Source organism: Bombina bombina, chromosome 3 (assembly GCF_027579735.1).
Source record: "Bombina bombina isolate aBomBom1 chromosome 3, aBomBom1.pri, whole genome shotgun sequence".
In the NCBI taxonomy this organism is placed as follows: Eukaryota; Metazoa; Chordata; class Amphibia; order Anura; family Bombinatoridae; genus Bombina; species Bombina bombina.
The window spans coordinates 365,913,736-365,935,329 of NC_069501.1; the positions used below are offsets into that span (position 1 = coordinate 365,913,736).

General features: G+C 42.2%; 1 protein-coding gene across 1 annotated transcript in view; it reads right to left on the reverse strand.

Annotated features, from left to right (window-relative positions):
• Positions 1 to 21,594, reverse strand: part of LOC128653290 (amine oxidase [flavin-containing]) — a 372,917-nt gene that overhangs the window by 233,558 nt on the left and 117,765 nt on the right. Inside the window, exons 2-3 of the mRNA XM_053706494.1 lie at positions 7,363 to 7,457; positions 7,108 to 7,245 (exon numbers count right to left, since the gene is read on the reverse strand). Coding sequence (XP_053562469.1) covers positions 7,108 to 7,245; positions 7,363 to 7,457 — 233 coding nt within the window. The remainder of the gene's footprint in view (positions 1 to 7,107; positions 7,246 to 7,362; positions 7,458 to 21,594) is intronic.

A 21,594-nucleotide genomic window follows, 5' to 3' on the forward strand; every position in this document is an offset into this window, starting at 1 on the left:
CACTATCTTAGCCCGCAGGGCTTTGTGGCTAAAATCTTGGTCAGCTAATGTTACCTCCAAGTCCAAGCTTGTGGCGCTTCCTTACAAAGGGTAAGACCTTGTTTGGACCTGGTCTGTCAGAAAGAATTTCTGATATTATGGGTGGAAAAGGGTCTTTTCTACCAAAAGACAAGAAGAACAGACCTAAAGGACGTCAAAGTAATTTTCGTTCCTTTCGTAACTTCAAAGGTCAAAAGTCTTCCTCTCCCTCTTTCAAGCAGGAACAGTCCAAGTCTTCTTGGAAGCCCAATCAATTTTGGAATAAGGGGAAGCAATCAAAGAAACCCTCAGCTGAGTCTAAGTCAGTATGAAGGGTCGGCCCCCGATTCTGGGATCGAATCAAGTAGGGGGGAAAACTTTCCTTGTTTTGTCAAGCATGGATACGAGATGTCCCAGATCCTTGGGCTGTGGACATAGTATCTCAGGGTTACAAAATAGAATTCAAAACTTTCCCTCCCAGGGGCAGATTCCTCCTCTCAAGATTATCTGCAGACCAGGTAAAAAGAGAGGCATTCTTGAACTGCGTTCAGGACCTTTCCTCCCTGGGAGTGATTGTTCCAATTCCAGTAAGGGAACAGGGTCTAGGATTCTATTCGAGTCTGTTCATGGTTCCCCAAAAAGAGGGAACCTTTCGACCCATTTAAGACCTAAATTGTCTCAACAAATTTCTCAGGGTACCGTCCTTCAAAATAGAAACCATTTGTTCCATTCTTCCTTTGGTCCAAGAGGGTCAGTTCATGACAAACATAGACCTGAAGGATGCGTATCTTCATGTTCCCATCGACAGGGATCATTACAAGTTCCTGAGATTCCCCTTTCTAGACAAACACTTTCAGTTTGTTGCTCTTCCGTTTAGCCTTGCCAAAGCTCCCAGAATTTTCTCAAAGGTTCTGGGGTCTCTCTTGGCAGTGATCAGGTCTCGTTGAATTGCAGTGGCGCCCTACCTGGACGACATCAGGCGCCATCTTTTCAACAAGCAAACTATTATACAGAGATCTTGTTGTCTTCTCTACATACCCATGGATGAAAAGTGAATCTGGAGAAGAGTTCCCTTGTTCCAGCTACAAGGGTGATTTTCTTAGGAACCATAATAGATTCCCTATTTATGAAATATTTTCTGAGAGAGGTCACAAAAGCCAAGATTCTTTCCTCTCACCTCTCTCTTCAGTCTACTGTTCGGCCGTCAGTAGCTCAATGTATGGAGGTAATTGGTCTGATGGTCGCTTCTACGGACATCATTCCCTTTGCTTGATTCCATTTGAGAGCTCTGCAGTTATGCATGCTCAGACAATGGAACAGAAACCATTCGGATCTGTCTCAGAGGATAGATCTAGACCAGTCGACAAGAGACTCTCTCCCGTGGTGGCTTGCTCAGGAGCATCTGTCTCAGGGAACATGCTTCCGGAGACCTTCCTGGGTGATTGTGACCACGGACGCAGTCTGGGACTCATTAAAGGCGCAGTGACTATGGACTTGGGAGGAGTCTGCTCTCCCAATAAACATTTTGGAGTTGAGAGCGATTTACAATGCTCTGATGGCTTGGCCTCAATTGTCTTTAGCCCGGTTTATCAGGTTTCAGTCGGACAACATCACCTCAGTGGCTTACATCAACAACCAGGGAGGAACTCAGAGTTCCTTAGCCATGAAGGAGGTGGCACAGATTATTCAGTGGGCGGAAGCTCACAATTGTTGTCTATCTGCCATCCACATTCCTGGAGTGAGCAACTGGGAAGCGGATTTCCTGAGCAGACAGACATTTCATCCCGGTGAGTGGGTTCTCCATCCGGAGTTGTTCTCCAAGTTAACCCTCAAATGGGGGGTGCCAGAGTTGGATCTGATGGTGTCTCGGCAGAACGCCAAGCTTCCAAGAAACGGTTCAAGGTCAAGAGATCCTCAGGCTGCTCTGATAGATGCTCTGGCGGTTCCTTGGGATTTCGGTCTAGCATACCTGTTTCCTCAGTTTGCACTCCTTCAACGAGTTATTGCTCGTATCAAACAAGAGAGAGCATCGGTAATTCTAATAGCTCCTGTCTGGCCTCGCAGGATCTGGTATGCAGACCTAGTGAAGATGTCATCTCAGCTGCCTTGTACGTTGCCTCTGAGGAAGGACCTTCTAATTAAGGGTCCATTCCTCCAACCAAATCTTGTTTCTCGGAAGCTGACTGCTTGGAGATTGAACGCTTAGTTCTGTTTAAGCGTCGATTTTCTGAGTCGGTCATTGAGACTATGATCCAGGCTCGCAAGCCTGTTACTCAAAAAATTTAAAATAAGGTATGGCGTAAATACCTTTATTGGTGTGATTCTAAGGGCTACTCTTGGTGTAGGGTCAGGATTCGTAGAATTTTGTCTTTTCTCCAGAAAGGTCTGGAGAAAGGGTTGTCAGTCAGTTCTCTGAAAGGCCAGATTTCTGCATTATCTATTTTGTTACACAAGAGTCTGGCGGATGTGCCAGATGTTAAATCTTTTTGTCAGGCCCTGTCAGGATCAGGCCTGTGTTTAAACCTGTTGTTCTTCCTTGGAGTCTTAATCTTGTTCTTAAAGTTTTGCAGCAGGCTCCGTTTTAACCAATGCATTCCATAGATATTAAGTTGCTATTTCGGAAGGTTTTGTTTCTTATTGCTATCTCTTCTGCTCTGAGAGTTTCGGAACTCTCGGCTTTGCAGTTTGATTCACCTTACCTTATCTTTCATGCGGATAAGGCAGTTCTTCGTACTAAATTGCGGTTTCTTCATAAAGTGGTTTCGGATAGAAATATTAATCAGGAAATTGTTGTTCCCAGCTCATTCTACAAGGGCTATCTCCTCTTCTTGGGCTTTAAAAAATGAAGCTTCTGTAGAACAGATTTTCAAGGCTGCAACTTGATCCTCTCTGCATACTTTTTCCAAATTTTACAATTTTGATACTTTTGCCTCGGCTGAGGCCTTTTTTGGGAGAAAGATTCTTCAAGTGGTGGTGACCTTCTGTTTAGGTCTGCCTGTCTTGTTCTCCCTCCCAGTTCATTCTGTGTCCACTAGCTTGGGTATTGGTTCCCACTAGTAATTGAATGACGTCGTGGACTCTCCATATCTTAGGAAAGAAAACAAAATTTATGCTTCTCTGATAAATTTCTTTCTTTCCGGATATGAAGTGTCCACGACCCCACCCTTTATTAAGACAGTTATTTTTTACTAAACCTCACACATCTCTACACCTTTGTGTTATTCCTTCCCCATTCATTCGACCAAAGGGAAATGGAAATTATGGGTAGGGGAGTGACACTTAACAGTTTTGCTGAGGTGCTCTTTGCCTCCTCCTGCTGGCCAGGAGTGATATTCCCACTAGTAATTGAATGACGTCGTGGACTCTCCATATCCGGAAAAAAAGACATTTATCAGGTAAGCATACATTTTATTCTAAATATTTAAAATAAAAAATAAAAACTTTTTTTTCTATGTGAACATTGAAATGTAAACTATTTATAACTACCTTCGGGTTAGCGCTGTAGGTTTAACTCCTGTTTGGTTAGAATGCGAGCGATAGGTATTAGTATTTTTCCATTTGTGCTCTCCATTGAAGTCTATAGGGAGAAGAAGTTAACACGGTTGCGATATCCGAAGTCCTGCAGTTAGTTGCTCTTGTGCAAACATTTTACTTTCAACTTGTAATAAGCACGCTATCCCACGCGCATTAAAATTTTATTTCTGGCGGTATTTGCTTGTGAGCAAAAACATTAAATAGCGCACATGTAATTTGGCTCACTATTTAAGCTCCTACTATTCCGGGAGCTATATTAACTGTTCAGAGAGAGATTGCCTGGTATTTTGGGACTGGATTGGACTGCACTGTTTAGTCAGGGTCAAACTGATATACAACAAGAAAGTTATTCTCTGTGAAAGGCACATGTTGAGCAAAAAGATGCTGCTCCTTGGGTGGTAACTAGCATTAGAACAAGCTATTATACTATTGTTCGTTCCCGGGTTGAGTGCTTCTTTCTTTTTATTTATGAAAATTATGACCCTGAGGGAAGCCCGTTGCTCAGTGTGCCTAGAGGAATATGAGGCACCTCATTGACAAGGCCTACACTAGGCCGAAACGTACATCTGAAGTTTTGCTGTTTCTCTCATTCACAGAGGGATTGTCTGGTATTTCGGGACTGGACTGTACTGTTTAGTCAAAATCAGACTGATATACTACAGGAAAGTTCTTCTCTATGAAAGGCACATGTTGAGCAAAAAGAGACGCTTCTCTCTTTTTATTTATATAGATAATATTTGTTTACTCAACTTGAGACAGAGTACTTCTTATTATGGAACTAAAGAGTTAAAGTAGTTTTAATAAGGTGTGTGTGTAGTGCCTGTTTGTATTTTATATTTCAATAAATTAGTATGCATGGTATGTAGGTATGAGAACTAATAGATAGCCTAAAACTGTACTTTGAAACATTAAAAAAATAGGAGGCACAGCAATCTTTTTTTGTGCAAATTCTTTTGCGTTTCAGTAAAAATAGTTATTGCTGAAAATCCCCCTGCTGAGCAGTCTCTCAAATAAAAAGATTAATTATTTAATACTGTTGTAAAGTATATTAGAGTGCAGTATCCCCCTATACTCAGTTTAAACCTCTAACATGGTACACAGTGTTTGCTAGATCAGTTCAGGAGCTCATTTGTATCTGTTGCTAATTGACCATATCAAAAGGAGATAAATACCATTCACTTGTGTGTCCCAGTTTTAAATGTTTTTAAAAATATTTATTTTGCATGCAGGTCTTTTGCAATACAATAATTCCTTTGTGCTCTGTACATAAAAATACTTTTTTAAGTTTTATGTTGCATTAGGTAAAGGTCATGACTGGAGTAAATTTAACCCCTTAACGACTGAGGACGTGCAGGGTACGTCCTCAGAAAAAAGGCAGTTAATGCCTGAGAACGTACCCTGCACGTCCTCAGTGTGGAAAGCAGCTGGAAGCGATCCTGCTCGCTTCCAGCTGCTTTCCGGTTATTGCAGTGATGCCTCGATATGGAGGCATCCTGCAATAACCTTTTTAAGTAATCCGGTGCAGAGAGAGCCACTCTGTGGCCCTCTCTGCACCGGAGATCGGTTGCTCCCTTTGTTGGTGGGTGGGAGCCGGACCGGGAGGCGGGTGGCGGCCATCGATGGCCCTGTGGAAGTGAAGGGGGGCGGGATCGTGGGCGGGGGTGGCTGGGGGCGCGCACGGGCACGCGCGCGTGCACGGGAGGGTGGGGGCGGGCGCGTGCACGGGGAGGGAGCGGGTGGGAACCGCTACACTGCAGAAAATGTGAAAATAAAAAGATAAAAAATATTGAAAATTAAAATAATCAGCAAGGTGGTGGGGGTTTGTCTGTGGGGGGTGGGGGGGGGGGAAGCTACACTACAGAAAAAAAAAACCAAAGAAAAAAAAAGCACTTTTTATTGTAAACTGGGTACTGGCAGACAGCTGCTAGTACCCAAGATGGCCCCCAATAAGGCAGAGGGGAGGGTTAGAGAGCGGTTTTGGGGGGGATCAGGGAGGTTGGGGGCTAAGGGGGGGATCCTACACAGTAGCATATGTAAATATGCTAAAAAAAAATTTCATTTTTTTTTTAAAACCCTTTTATTTTAGTACTGGCAGACTTTCTGCCAGTACTTAAGATGGCCTGGACAATTGTGGGGTGGGGGAGGGAAGGGAGCTGTTTGGGAGGGATCAGGGAGTGGGATGTGTCAGATGGGAGGCTGATCTCTACACTAAAGCTAAAATTAACCCTGCAAGCTCACTACAAACTCCCTAATTAACCCTTTCACTGCTAGCCATAATACACGTGTGAGGCGCAACAGGATTTAGTGGCCTTCTAATTACCAGAAAGCAACGCCAAAGTCATATATGTCTGCTATTTCTGAACAAAGGGGATCCCAGACAAGCATTTACAACCATTTGTGCCATAATTGCACAAGCTGTTTGTAAATGATTTCAGTGAGAAACCTAAAATTGTGAAAAATTTTACGTTTTTTTTAATTTGATCGCATTTGGCGGTGAAATGGTGGCATGAAATATACCAAAATGTGCCTAGATCAATACTTGGGGTTGTCTACTACACTACACAAAAGCTAAAATTAACCCTACAAGCTCCCTAAAAGCTCCCTAATTAACCCCTTAACTGCTGGGCATGATACACTTGTGGTGCGCAGTGGCATTTAGCGGCCTTCTAATTACCAAAAAGCAACGCCAAAGCCATATATGTGTGCTATTTCTGAACAAAGGGGATCCCAGAGAAGAATTTACAACCATTTATGCCATAATTGCACAAGTTGTTTGTAAATAATTTCAGTGAGAAACCTAAAGTTTGTGAAAAAATTTGTGAAAAAGTGAACAATTTTTTGTATTTGATCGCATTTGGCGGTGAAATGGTGGTATGAAATATACCAAAATTGGCCTAGATCAATACTTTGGGATGTCTACTAAAAAAAAATATATAAATGTCAAGGGATATTCAGGTATTCCTGAAAGATATCAGTGTTCTAATGTAACTAGCGCTAATTTTGGAAAAAAATGGTTTGGAAATAGCAAAGTGCTACTTGTATTTATGGCCCTATAACTTGCAAAAAAAGCAAAGAACATGTAAACATTGGGTATTTCTAAACTCAGGACAAAATTTAGAAACTATTTAGCATGGGTGTTTTTTGGTGGTTTTAGATATGTAACAGATTTTGGGGGTCAAAGTTAGAAAAAGTGTGTTTTTTTCCATTTTTCCTCATATTTTATCATTTTTTTTATAGTAAATTATAAGATATGATGAAAATAATGGTATCTGTAGAAAGTCCATTTAATGGCGAGAAAAACGGTATATAATATGTGTGGGTACAGTAAATGAGTAAGAAGAAAATTACAGCTAAACACAAACACCGCAAAAATGTAAAAATAGCCTTGGTCCCAAACGGACAGAAAATGGAAAAGTGCTCTGGTCACTAAGGGGTTAATTTTCTTGTTTGGTTGTACTAAATGTTAAATATTACTAATGTAATAATAATGTTAAAAGTAAATACTACCCAACTGATTTTCTTTAATATTAATTTTATATAAATTTTTCATCTTACCTTTACATGATGGATGAGACGTTGAGCCTCGTTTACTTTGTATGTTTCCACACCAAATTCTTTAGCTATTCGAAGGATTCGATTTTGGGTTGGCCCAACATAAGCTCCTCCTAGATCTACATATTTCACTTTTTCATTCTTAAATAAAAATACAAATATGGATACAAAGATAAAGTTGGCTGCATGGATAGATAGGTAGATAGATAGAGCATAATGGTCAATTCATTTACTTTATCAGTTTTTCCAGATACTTACCCTGACAGTGAACGTTCTTCCGCCAACTCGGTCACGCGCCTCTAGCACTACTACGCTCAATCCAGACTCCACCAGTAATTTAGCTGCAGAAAGACCTAAAGTGAGAAATAAAAGACATAAGTATCTCAGTTTAATTTTTGAGTCCAAAAAAAAAAAAAAGACACATATTTGGGCAACTGCTAAATTATAACTTTAAACATAAATAATTTTGTTCACTAATTGCTATATCATCTGAAATATGTGCTGTACAGATGTGCATTCTCTGAAATATGTGCTGTAGAGATGTGCATTCGCTTTCGGACACATGCACATTCATCACGAAAATGGAATTTTCTTTTTCGTAAATGAAAACGAAAATCCGAATGAATGCACCAACAAAAATGAAAGAAAACGAAAAATACTGATGAAATTTGTCAGTATTCATTTGTTTTGTTTAATTTTTTTAAGAGCAAACTAACCAGATCTTCTTTTTGCCAGAGCCCTGGCAACGTTAACAATTAGTGCAGGTCCTGGGAACTGAGATCATTTAGCCAGATGGGCATAGAAAATATTGTGATTTTTTTGTTTTATTTTTTTATTCCTGGGACGTTAGTTTGTGGTACTATAGTGGTTCTGCCCACCAGCTTTCTCCTGGCACATATGGATATTCTAACCAGCTTCTTATACAACCGCATGTTCTCTGGGTGTCAAGTGCAGGGTCATTCCTTCCAACAGGCATCAATGAACATGAAAAAGAGACAGGGGACTGCACTTTGAGCATTTCAACCCCTTTGCAATCATGGTTGAGAGTAAGATTTCTTATTCTCTCTCTCTCTTATGTCCCTCCTCTCACACTCTCCTCTCTCTTCATCTTCTTTCTTTACTCTCTTCTCTCTCACTTCCTCCCCAAGTTCTCTCCCTCCTCTATTGCCCCTTTCTTTGCCTCTCACTTCCATCTCTTTCTTCCCTCTTCTTTCTCAAACTTTCTCCCTACTTTTCACTTTATTCGCTCTTTTCATTCTCTAGCTCCTTCCTCTTTCTTCATCCCCCATCTCACTTTTCTCCCTTTCTCATTCTTCTCTACCACTCCTTTTTTACCTCTGTCTTCTCTCTCATCTCTCTCCATTGTCTCTTCCTTTTCTCTCTCCTCTCTATCTCTTCCTTTTCTCTCTCTTCTCCCCCCTTTCTTGCTCTTCTTTCTATTTTTCTTACATTCTACCCCTTCTCTTACCATTCTCTTTATTAATTATTCACTTGTTCTTTCTCCTCTATATCTCTCCCCCTTGCTCACCTTTCCACCTCACTTTCTCAATTTTCCATCTTTTTTTTTTTTACTGTCTGTTTCTCCCTCCTCTCTCTTTCTCATCATGCTCTCCGAACTCTCTTTCCCTCCTCTCTCTTTCTCCCATTTGTTTTCTCTCTCCCTTGCATTATTATTGAGAGATTTGCTACAATGGAAGACCAAAAACATAATTTATGCTAACCAGATAAATTCCTTTCCTTCCGAATAGGGAGAGTCCACGGCTTCATTCCTTACTGTTGGGAAATACAACACCTGGCCATCAGGAGAAGGCAAAAACACCCCAGCCAAAGGCTTAAATATCCTTTCCACTTCCTCATTACCCCAGTCATTCTGCCAAGGAAACAAGGCAAAGTAGGAGAAATATCAGGGTATAAATGGTGCCAGAAGAATAAGATAAATAATAGGGTGCCGCCCTTAGACAAGAAAAAATGGGTGGGGGCCATGGACTCTCCCTATCCGGAAGGAAAGGAATGTATCTGGTAAGCATAAATTATGTTTTCCTTCCTAAGATAGGGAGAGTCCACGGCTTCATTCATTACTGTTGGGAAAACTATACCCAAGCTCCAGAGGACACTGAATGAATAACAGGAGGGAACAAAGAGGAAGAGGCGGACCCTATTCTGAGGGAACTATAGCCTGGAAAACTTTTCTCCAGAAAGCTGCTTCAGCTGAAGCAAAAACATCAAACTAGTAAAAATTAGAAACTGTATGTAAGGAGGACCAGGTAGTCGCCTTACAAATCTGGTCCATAGAGGCCTCATTCTTAAAGGCCCAAGAGGAAGCCACTGCTCTGGTGAAATAAGCCCTTATCCTCTCAGGAGGATGATGTCCCGCTGTCTCTTAAGCTAAGCGAATGACACTCCTTAACCAAAAAGATAGAAAAGTCGAAGTAGCCTTCTGCCCCTTACGCTTCCCTGAATAGACAACAAACAAAGAGGAAGATTGTCTAAACTCCTTAGAAGCCTGAAGAAAGAACTTCAAGGCGCGAATCACATCCAAATGGCGAGGTAAACGTTCCTTCGATGAAGAAGGATTAGGACACAAGGAAGGAACCATAATTTCTTAATTGCTGTTTCTATCTGACACAACCTTAGGAAGAAAACCTAATTTAGTACGTAAAACTGCCTTATCTGCATGTAAAATCAGATAAGGGAACTCACATTGCAAAGCAGAGATGTCAGAAACTCTGCGCGCAGAGGCAATAGCCATTAAAAAGAGAACCTTCCAAGATAACAATTTAATGTCAGCGGAATGCAGAGGCTCAAACGGAACCTGTTGCAAACCAAGAAGAACAAGATTTAGGCTCCAATGAGGAGCCCCATATCTAAACACAGGTCTGATCCTAATCAGAGCCTTAACAAAGGACTGCACATCTGGAAGCTTAGCCAGCCTCTTGTGCAATAAAACCGACATAGCCGAAATCTGTCTCCTCAGGAAACTAGCAGAAAGGCCCTTCTCCAGTCCATCCTGGAGAAAAGATAAGATCCTGGCAACCTTAACTCTGTTCTAGGAAAAGCCACGCTCTTCACACCAGAATAGGTAGGTCCTTTACCCTTTGTGGTAGATACGCTAAGTAACTGGTTTAAGAGCATGAATAAGAGTATCAATGACACTGTCAGAGAAACCTCTCTTTGCTAAGACTAAGTATTCAATCTCAATGCAGTCAGCCTCAGAGAATCTCGATTTTGATGAACAAATGACCTTGTAACAGCAGGTCTCTGCGACAAGGTAACTTCCACGGAGGGAATGAGGACATCCCTACTAGATCCACGAACCACGTCCATCGCGGCCACGATGGAACAATCAGGATTACTGATACCTGCTCCTGCTTGATGCGGGTCACCACTCGAGGAAGAAGCGGTAATGGAAGAAAAAGATATATGAGTTTGAACCTCCAGGGCACTGCTAATGCATCTATTAGATCTGCTTGGGGATCCCTCGACCTCGACCGGTACCAGTGTAGCTTGGTATTGAGACGAGATGCCATGAGATCTATCTCTAGCATCCCCAACTTGCTGCATATCTCTGCAAACACCTTGGCATGAAGAGAGACCATTCCCCTGGGTGGAAGGATTGCCTGCTGAGAATATCCGCCTCCCAGTTGTCCACACCCGGAATGTGGATCGCTAACAGCGAACAGCTGTGGGCCTCCGCCCACTCCAGAATTTGAGATACTTCCTTCATCACAAGGAACTTCTTGTTCCCCCCTGATGGTTGATGTAAGCCACCGAAGATATATTGTCTGATTGGAATCTGATAAACTGGGACGAACCTAGAAGTGGCCAAGCCTTCAAGGCATTGAAGATTGCCCGTAGTTCCAAAATTGATGGGGAGGGAGGACTCCTCCTGAGTCTACAACCCCTGTGCCTTCCTGGCAACCCAAACGGTTCCCCACCCGGATAGGCTTGTGTCCGTAGTCAAAATCTCCCAGCATGGTCTTAAGAAGCACATCCCTCAGATCATCAGATGATCTAGACAGAGCCACCAAGAGAGCGATTCTCTCGACCGGCTGTCTAATGCAATCTGTAGAGACAGATCTGAATGATCACCGTTCCACTGTCTCAGCATGCACAGTTGTAAAGGTCTGAGACGGAACCTGGCAAAAGGAATGATTTCCATGCAGGACACGAGACCAATCACCGCCATACACTAAGCCACAGAGGGACTCAAGGAGGTCCAGAGGGCAAGACATGCTGAAGTTAGCTTGCAACGTCTCTGGTCTATTAGAAATATCCTCATGGATATGGAGTCTATTATAGCACCCAGGAATTCCACCCTGGTACTTGGGATAAGAGAACTCTTTCCAAGTTTATCTTCCATCCATGTGTTTGAAGAATACTGAGAAAGGACTCAGAGTATTCTTCCGTAAGACGACAAGATGGTTCTTGCACCAGAATATCGTCCAAGTATGTCGCTACTGTAATACCCTGAGTTCTGGCAATGGCTAGAAGAGCCCCCAGAACCTTCGTAAGGATTCTTGGAGAAGTAGCTAGGCCAAACGGAAGGGCAATGAACTGGAAGTGCTGGTCCAGTAATGCAAACCTCAGGAACTGAAAGTGTTCCCTGTGGATTGGAACTTTAAGGTAAAGGAAGGATGGACCTTCCTAAAGGAAGGATGGACCTTATTGTCTCCATCTTAAAGGAAGGGACACTGAGAAATTTGTTTAAGCACTTTAGGTCCAGAATTGGGCGGAAAGTTCCCTCCTTCTTTGGGACCACGAAAAGGTTTGAATAAAATCCCAAACCTCTTTCTTCGATAGGCACCGAGACAACAACTCCTAAGGAGGGTAAGTCCCGAACGCACCATAGAAAGGCATCCCTCTTTTCTGGTCTGTAGACAGGTTCAAGAGTAGGAATCTGCCCCTGGGCGGATGAGATTTGAAGCCTATCTTGTATCCCCAGTACGACCCCAAGGACCCACAGATCCTGTACGTCACTGAACCAAGGGTCTGGAAAAATAAAACAGTCTGCACAGTACACAATACGATACCGGATCGGGGGCCGCCCCTTCATGCCGATTTGTTTTCGGCAGGCTTTTTATTTTGCTTAGCCTTATTCCAGGACTGAGCCGGCTTTCAAGTACTCTCGGGTTGCTCGGGCTTGGAGGAGGATTGTTGTTGTTGGGATTTTTCAGAACGAAAGGAACGAAAATGAGAAGATTGTCGTCCGTTAGACTTGTTCTTCTTATCTTGCGGTACGAAGGCACCCTTGCCTCCGGTAACCATAGAAATAATGGAGTCCAGGCCTTGACCAAATAAAAGCTTTCCCTTGAAGGGAAGAGAAAGGAGACTAGACTTAGAAGTCATATCCGCACACCAAGACTTCAACCAGAGCGCCTGGCGGGCTAGAACCGCAAAGCCAGAGGCCTTTGCATTTAGGTGAATAATTTGCATGTTCGCATCACAGATAAAAGAATTAGCAATTCTCAAAGCTATAATTCTGTCTTAAATATCCTTGAGGGAGACTCCACCTCAATGAGTTCTGACAAAGAGTCGCACCAGTAGGTAGCTTCTCCGGGAAACCGCGGCAACTGCAGCCTCCGGTTGAAATAAAAATCCCGTATGTTGAAACATCTTTCTCAGAAAGGTTTCCTTTTTCTTATCCATTGGCTCTCTGAACAAAGAACTATCCTCAAGAAGTATAGTAGTACGTTTAGCAAGCGTAGAGATAGCACCATCCACCTTAGGAATGGAGCCCCACAAATCCAGTTGAGAGTACGGGACCGGGAACAAATTTTTAAAAGTAGACGAGGGGGAAAAGAAAGATCCAATTCTTTCCTATTTGTAGTTAAAAATGTTCGCCATTTTAACAGACACAGGAAAAATCAAAGGAACTTTCCTGTCTTCGTAAACTCTGTCTAATTTAGGTAGCATAGGTTCTTCAGGCAGCGTGGCCTCTGGAACCTCTAAGGTAGACAGAACCTCCTTTAATAAAAAAATGCAAGTGCTCAATTTTAAATCTAAAGGACGGTTCCTCCGCAGCAGGAGGCTTAGACGCTAAGGACTCCGACCCAGAAAGTTTACCCTCTGAAGCTACAGAGGATAACTCATTATCGCATAACTGGGACATAATAGCTAAATCCGATAAATATTTAGATGACTCCAGGTCAGAAGAGCTATGTTTAACCTTTCTCTTTCGTTTGTTAGAGCGAGGTAATGCATTGAGGGCCGCAGACACAGCCGTTTGTAACTGCGTGGCAAAGTCCGCAGGAAAAAGGCACCCTCCGGATGGAGGATTAGATGTGCTATGGGCAACTGCATGTGGAGAGGATAATGTAGCAAGGGTAGTAATCTCACCTCAGTGCTGAGAGGTAGATGGCTCAGAGGGACTAATAGCCTTAGCAGGCTTGTCTCCCTTCTAAGACTTTATAACGGTGTTAAGGCATATGGAACATAACTGAGTGGGCAAGAAAACCACGGCCTCCTCACAATATAAACAGGTATGATTTAGTACAGAAGAAGTACCTTCTAACATGTCAGAGTTCTCCATAGCTCAGGTTATACCCACAGAAGGACACAAATAAAAACTTTTTTTTTTTTTTGTTTGTTAGTTTTTTATATACTCCCAATGGCTGGGGCACTCACCACCTTCTAGACCCTGACAGTTAACAGAGGAAACGCTCTCCTCAGGTTGAAGTCTCAGCCGGAATGGAGGAAATGAACATAGACCACATGCTATGAAAAGTACAGCAAGTTGATAGGAGCTGTGCAACACTTTCAAAAACGAAAGTGAAACCTGTTCGTTCCAGCCAAAAACAGTCTATGAGCCCAGAAAAAAAAATCACACAAAGCAGCATGTAAATAATTAATACACTGATTAATTAACCCCAACAGTTCAATAAACCCCACTCAGAGGATATTAAACCTGGATCCTATCAAGGTATAAAGGAGCCACACTGTGACCCTGTTATAGCGTTATATGTGTAAAAACTTGAAACGATCTTACCTCCAGGATCCATGCTGTGGAACAGAACACAGCCTCTCAAGTGTGCCGCTTGATAGAAGACTTCAGCCGGATCATGGACCTCTTCAGCTCCCGCTTGGATGAAGACTTCAGCCGGATCATGGACCTCTTCAGCTCCCGCTTGGATGAAGACTTCAGCCGGATCATGGACATCTTCAGCCCCCGCTTGGGCTTGGATCAAGACATTGGAGGCTCTTCTGGATCGATCGGTGAACCCGGCGTGGTGAAGATAAGGTAGGAAGATCTTCAGGGGCTTAGTTTTAGGTTTATTTAAGGGGGGTTTGGGTTAGATTAGGGGTATGTGGGTGGTGGGTTGTAATGTTGGGGGGGGTATTGTATGGTTTTTTTTTACAGGCAAAAGAGCTGAATTCTTTGGGGCATGCCCCGCAAAGGGCCCTTTTCAGGGCTGGTAAGGTAAAAGAGATTTTCTATTTTAATTTTAGAATAGGGTAGGGCATTTTTTTATTTTGGGGGTCTTTCTTATTTTATTAGGGGGCTTAGAGTAGGTGTAATTAGTTTAACATTGTTGTAATATTTTTCTAATGTTTGTAAATATTTTTTATTTTTTGTAACTTAGTTCTTTTTTATTTTTTGTACTTTAGTTAGTTTATTTCATTGTATTTATTTGTAGGTATTGTATTTAATTAATTTATTGATAGTGTAGTGTTAGGTTTAATTGTAACTTAGGTTAGGATTTATTTTACAGGTAATTTTGTAATTATTGTAACTAGGTAACTATTAAATAGTTATTAACTATTTAATAGCTATTGTACCTGGTTAAAATAATTACAAAGTTGCCTGTAAAATAAATATTAATCCTAAAATAGCTACAATATAATTATAATTTATATTGTAGCTATATTAGGGTTTATTTTACAGGTAAGTATTTAGTTTTAAATAGGAATAATTTATTTAATAAGAGTTAATTTATTTAGTTAGATTTAAATTATATTTAACTTAGGGGGGTGTTAGGGTTAGACTTAGCTTTAGGGGTTAATACATTTATTAGAGTAGCGGTGAGATCCGGTCGGCAGATTAGGGGTTAATTATTGTAGGTAGGTGGAGGCGACGTTGGGGGCGGCAGATTAGGGGTTAATAAATATAATATAGGGGTCGGCGGTGTTAGGGGCAGCAGATTAGGGGTACATAGGGATAACGTAGGTTGTGGCGGTGTACGGAGCGGCAGATTAGGGGTTAATAATAATATGCAGGGGTCAGCGATAGCGGGGGCGGCAGATTAGGGGTTAATAAATATAACATATGGGTCGGCGGTGTTAGGGGCAGCAGATTAGGGGTACATAGGGATAACGTAGGTTGCGGCGGTGTACGGAGCGGCAGATTAGGGGTTAATAATAATATGCAGGGGTCAGCGATAGCGGGGGTGGCAGATTAGGGGTTAATAAGCGTAAGGTTAGGGGTGTTTAGACTCGGGGTACATGTTAGGGTGTTAGGTGCAGACTTAGGAAGTGTTTCCCCATAGGAAACAATGGGGCTGCGTTAGGAGCTTAACGCTGCTTTTTTGCAGGTGTTAGGTTTTTTTTCAGCTCAAACAGCCCCATTGTTTTCTATGGGGGAATCGTGCACGAGCACGTTTTTTAAGCTGGCCGCGTCCGTAAGCAACGCTGGTATTTAGAGTTGCAGTGGTGGTAAATATGCTCTACGCTCCCTTTTTTGGAGCCTAACGCAGCCCTTCTGTGAACTCTAAATACCAGCGGTATTTAAAAGGTGCGGGGGGAAAAAAGCATGCGTAGCTAACGCACCCCTTTGGCCGCAGAACTCTAAATCTAGCCGTCAGGAAGGAAATATAAATAATCTAAATAAAGAAACAAAGGGGGAAAAGTCTCTAACTCAACCAGGTATACAGTATAGGGATAAATTTAATAGGTAACAAAATTAAAACATAAGAGAAGCCTCATTTTTAAATTGCGCCTAAGGCCTCGCCAACTGCAGTGCTACCAGAATATACAGATATATTAACTAGTGTATAAAAATGTACTCAAATTACTACAGTCCATGCTATATGTTACAAAAATATGCTACAACCAACACATATGGTTAACTATTACTTTTTATGACTGGAACAAAAATTAAACATTATCCATATCTATCTTTATAGAATGTTTCTTGCAGGTCCTTTGTAGCAATTTCCTGCTTTGCTACTGTACTTTTGAACTTTCTAGTGAAAGTCTGGCATATAATAATGTCATTGTACAGCATATTTGCTCTGTAAAATGCAATTTCATCTATTTTACTTCATCAGCCCACTCAACAAAGCTTCCATTTTTTTATATTTCAGAAACAGTATCCCTTATTTTAACAGTTTTACAATGAATGTAATAGCATACCCTGCAAATTTTAAATAGATCAGTTAATTCGTTTTGAAATAAAATGTTATTTTGTGTTTCTCTGTGTTGCACCATGAACATATTTAGGTCTAGATTACAAGGAAACAGCAAAAATATTAGTGCTATTGAGTGCTAACACCACTAAAGGTAAATTAATAGCACTCATGTTACATGTTGAAAGTAAAATGTTAGTGCGCAAACGAAAGGCTCAGATGCGCTAACATTTGGAGGACGAACAACGCAGCTAACTCCATTTACCCATATTCTTGAGTCTCGAGCGCAATACATACCTTTCAACTTGTAATATGAGCAATGCTTAGCACGGCCATAATATCCATTAATAGTAAACATTCTCTGGTAATTCTTCTTTACCATGGGTATGCGCGCTAATCCTAGCGTGGTCAAACGATACTGATAGAGCTGCATTTGTAATCTAGGCCTTAAAGGGACATCAAACCCAAAATATTTATGTCATGAATAAGATAGAACATATATTTTTAAACAACTTTCCAATTTTTTTCTATTATCTAATTTGCTTAATTTTCTTGGTATTCTTTGTTGAAAAGCATATCTAGCTAGGCTCAGAGGCTTGCAACTAGCTGCTGGTTGGTGGCTAAACTTGTATGCCCATTTTAATTGGCTTACAGGAGTGCATTGCTGCTTCTTCAATAAAAGATTCCATGAGAATGAAGCAAAATTGATTACAGAAGTAAAATTGGAACGCTGTTCAAAAATGTATGTTCTATCTGAATCCTGAAAGAAAATTTTTGGGTTTCATGTCCCTTTAATCAGAAAGAACAGTTTTTTCATACCTATAGTCCACTGGTTTTTAAACCTGTCCCCAGGCCTCCCTAACAGACCACATTATGAGGATATCTGAACTAAAGCACAGGTGCAACAATCAGCTGAATAATAAACATGGTTATTTTACCTGCTCTCATCCAAGGTAATCCAGAAAACCTGGCCTGTTGGGGAGGCCTGAGGACAGGTTTTAAAACCAGTGCTATAGTCCAAACAGCTGGAAAGTTTGCCTTGAAATTTAGCAGAGAGATATTTGCAGGTGATTTCAAGCAAGAGATATTTGCATTTAAAAGCAGAAAAGTGTGTATTTTTTTACATATGTACTATTAAAAAAATCTATTATGTAAAATGTTGATTATATGCAAGTTAAAAGGGACACTCTACACCTTAATCATCTTAAAGTCTTACTTTATATTAAGCTGCAAATAGCCTCCTGCACTGCACCCTTTCTATATCATGCAGCAGTAATAGTAAAAAAGTGATTTTAAAATGACTAATGTTTCTGGTCACTTTGAAATGGCTGCCACACTCTGCCCACTGATGACATCACTATCTGGGCTGCATCTATGCACTCTGCTGAATAGCATTGACAGTCTATTGAATCCATGTATTTTCTTAATATTCTTTACAGAACAACATGATACACCTACAATTTCAGCAATCTTGTACTACAACGTGTTTTTTGCCGTCAACAGGCCAACAATTTGACAAACTTTCTTTAATAACAAGTCACATTGTTTACCCATCTGTAAAAACAGAATTTATGCTTACCTGATAAATTACTTTCTCTTGTGGTGTATCCAGTCCACGGGTTCATCCTTTACTTGTGGGATATTCTCCTTCCTAACAGGAAGTGGCAAAGAGAGCACACAGCAGAGCTGTCCATATAGCTCCCCCTCTAGCTCCACCCCCCAGTCATTCGACCGAAGGTTAGGAAGAAAAAGGAGAAACCATAGGGTGCAGTGGTGACTGTAGTTTAAACTAAAAATATACCTGACTAATAGCCAGGGCGGGCCATGGACTGGATACACCACAAGAGAAAGTAATTTATCAGGTAAGCATAAATTCTGTTTTCTCTTGTAAGGTGTATCCAGTCCACGGGTTCATCCTTTACTTGTGGGATACCAATACCAAAGCTTTAGGACACGGATGAAGGGAGGGAACAAGACAGGTACCTTAAATGGAAGGCACCACTGCTTGTAAAACCTTTCTCCCAAAAATAGCCTCCGAAGAAGCAAAAGTATCGAATTTGTAAAATTTGGAAAAAGTATCCAGCGAAGACCAAGTCGCTGCCTTACAAATTTGTTCAACAGAAGCCTCATTTTTAAAAGCCCATGTGGAAGTCACTGCTCTGGTAGAATGAGCAGTAATTGTTTCAGGAGGCTGCTGGCCAGCAGTCTCATAGGCCAGACGGATGATGCTTTTCAGCCAAAAGGAAAGAGAGGTAGCAGTCGCCTTCTGACCTCTCCTCTTACCAGAATAGATAACAAATAATGAAGGTGTTTGTCTGAAATCCTTAGTTGCTTGTAAATAGAACTTTAAAGCACGAACCACATCAAGATTGTGTAACAGACGTTCCTTCTTCGAAGAAGGATTAGGACACAGAGAAGGAACAACAATTTCCTGGTTAATAGTCTTATTAGACACAACCTTAGGAAGAAAACCGGGTTTGGTACGCAAATCTACCTTATCTGCATGGAACACCAAGTAAGGTGAGTCACACTGTAAAGCAGATAACTCTGAAACTCTTCGAGCAGAAGAGATAGCTACCAAAAACAAAACTTTCCAAGATAAAAGCTTAATATCTATGGAATGTAAAGGTTCAAACAGAACCCCTTGCAGAACTGAAAGAACTAAATTCAGACTCCATGGCGGAGCCACAGGTCTATAAACAGGCTTGATTCTGACTAAAGCCTGAGTAAACGCTTGAACGTCTGGTACCTCCTCCAGACGTTTGTGTAAAAGAATAGACAAAGCAGACATCTGTCCTTTTAAGGAACTAGCTGACAATCCTTTCTCCAATCCATCTTGGAGAAAAAACAATATCCTGGGAATCCTAATCTTACTCCATGAGTAACCCTTGGATTCGCACCAACAAAGATATTTTCGCCAAATCTTATGGTAGATTTTCCTAGTGACAGGCTTTCTAGCCTGAATCAGGGTATCGATAACCGACTCAGAGAAACCACGCTTAGATAGAATTAGGCGTTCAATCTCCAAGCAGTCAGACGCAGAGAAATGAGATTTGGATGTTTGAAAGGACCTTGAAGTAGAAGGTCCTGCCTCATTGGCAGAGTCCATGGTGGAACGGATGACATGTCCACTAGGTCTGCATACCAGGTCCTGCGTGGCCATGCAGGCGCTATTAGAATCACCAACGCCCTCTCCTGCTTGATTCTGGCAACTAGACAAGGAAGGTGAGGAAACGGTGGAAACACGTAGGCCACATTGAAGGACCAAGGCGCTGCTAGACCATCTATCAACACCGCCTGGGGATCCCGGGACCTGGACCCATAAAAAGGAAGTTTGGCATTCTGACGGGACGCCATCAGATCCAATTCTGGAGTGCCCCATAGCTGAGTCAGCTGGGCAAATACCTCCGGGTGGAGTTCCCACTCCCCCGGATGAAAAGTCTGACGACTTAGAAAATCCGCTTCCCAGTTGTCTACTCCTGGGATGTGAATTGCTGAGAGGTGGCAAGAGTGATCCTCCGCCCACCTGATTATTTTGGTTACTTCCATCATTGCTAGGGGACTCCTTGTTCCCCCTTGATGGTTGATGTAAGCTACAATCGTGATGTTGTCCGACTGAAATCTGATGATTTTGGCCGCAGCTAGCTGAGGCCATGCCTGAAGAGCGTTGAATATCGCCCTCAGTTCCAGAATGTTTATCGGGAGAAGAGCTTCTTCCCGAGACCATAAGCCCTGAGCTTTCAGGGAGTCCCAGACTGCACCCCAGCCCAACAGACTGGCGTCGGTCGTTACGATGATCCACTCTGGTCTGCGGAAACACATTCCCTGAACAGGTGATCCTGAGACAACCACCAGAGAAGAGAATCTCTGGTCCCCTGGTCCAACTGTATTTGAGGAGACAAATCTGCATAATCCCCATTCCACTGTTTGAGCATGCATAGTTGCAGTGGTCTGAGGTGTATCCGTGCAAAAGGGACTATGTCCATTGCCGCTATCATTAGTCCGATTGTCTCCATGCACTGAGCTACAGACGGCCGAGGAATGGAATGAAGAGCTCGGCAAGTAGTTAAGAGTTTTAACTTTCTGACCTCCGTCAGAAATATTTTCATTTCTACCGAGTCTATTAGGGTTCCTAGGAATGGAACTCTTGTGAGGGGGGAGAGAGAACTCTTTTTGATGTTCACCTTCCACCCGTGAGACCTCAGAAAGGCCAATACAATTTCGTGTGAGACTTGGCTCTTTGGAAAGTCGACGCCTGAATTAAGATGTTGTCTAGGTAAGGCGCCACTGCTATGCCCCACGGTCTTAGAACCGCCAGGAGGGACCCTAGCACCTTTGTGAAAATTCTGGGAGCAGTGGCCAACCTGAAAGGAAGAGTCACAAACTGATAATGCTTGTCCAGAAAGGCGAACCTGAGAAACTGGTGATGATCTTTGTGGATAGGAATGTGCAGATACGCATCCTTTAGAGCCACGGTAGTCATATATTGACCCTCCTGGATCATTGGTAAGATTGTCCGAATGGTCTCCATCTTGAATGATGGGACTCTGAGGAATTTGTTTAGAATTTTGAGATCCAGGATTGGTCTGAAAGTTCCTTCTTTTTTTGGAACCACAAACAGGTTTGAGTAAAAACCCAGCCCTTGTTCCACAATTGGAACTGGGTGAATCACTCCCATTGTATGTAGGTCTTCTACACAGCGTAAGAACGCCTCTTTCTTTGTCTGGTCTGTAGACAGACGAGAAATGTGGAACCTTCCCCTTGGAGGGGAGTCCTTGAATTCTAGAAGATATCCCTGGGATACAATCTCTAAGGCTCAAGGATCGTGTACGTCTCTTGCCCAGGCCTGAGCGAAGAGAGAGAGTCTGCCCCCCACTAGATCCGGTCCCGGATCGGGGGCTACCCCTTCATGCTGTCATGGAGGCAGCTGCAGGCTTCTTGGCCTGTTTACCCTTGTTCCAGCCCTGGAAAGGTTTCCAGGCTGCCCTGGGTTGTGAAGTGTTAGCCTCTTGCTTTGCAGCAGGGGAGGATGAAGCGAGACCGCTCCTGAAAATTATTTTGTTTGTTCTTTGTCCTGAGGGAGAGCATGGCCTTTTCCCCAGTGATTTCTGAGATAATCTCTTTCAATTCAGGCCCGAAAAGGGTCTTT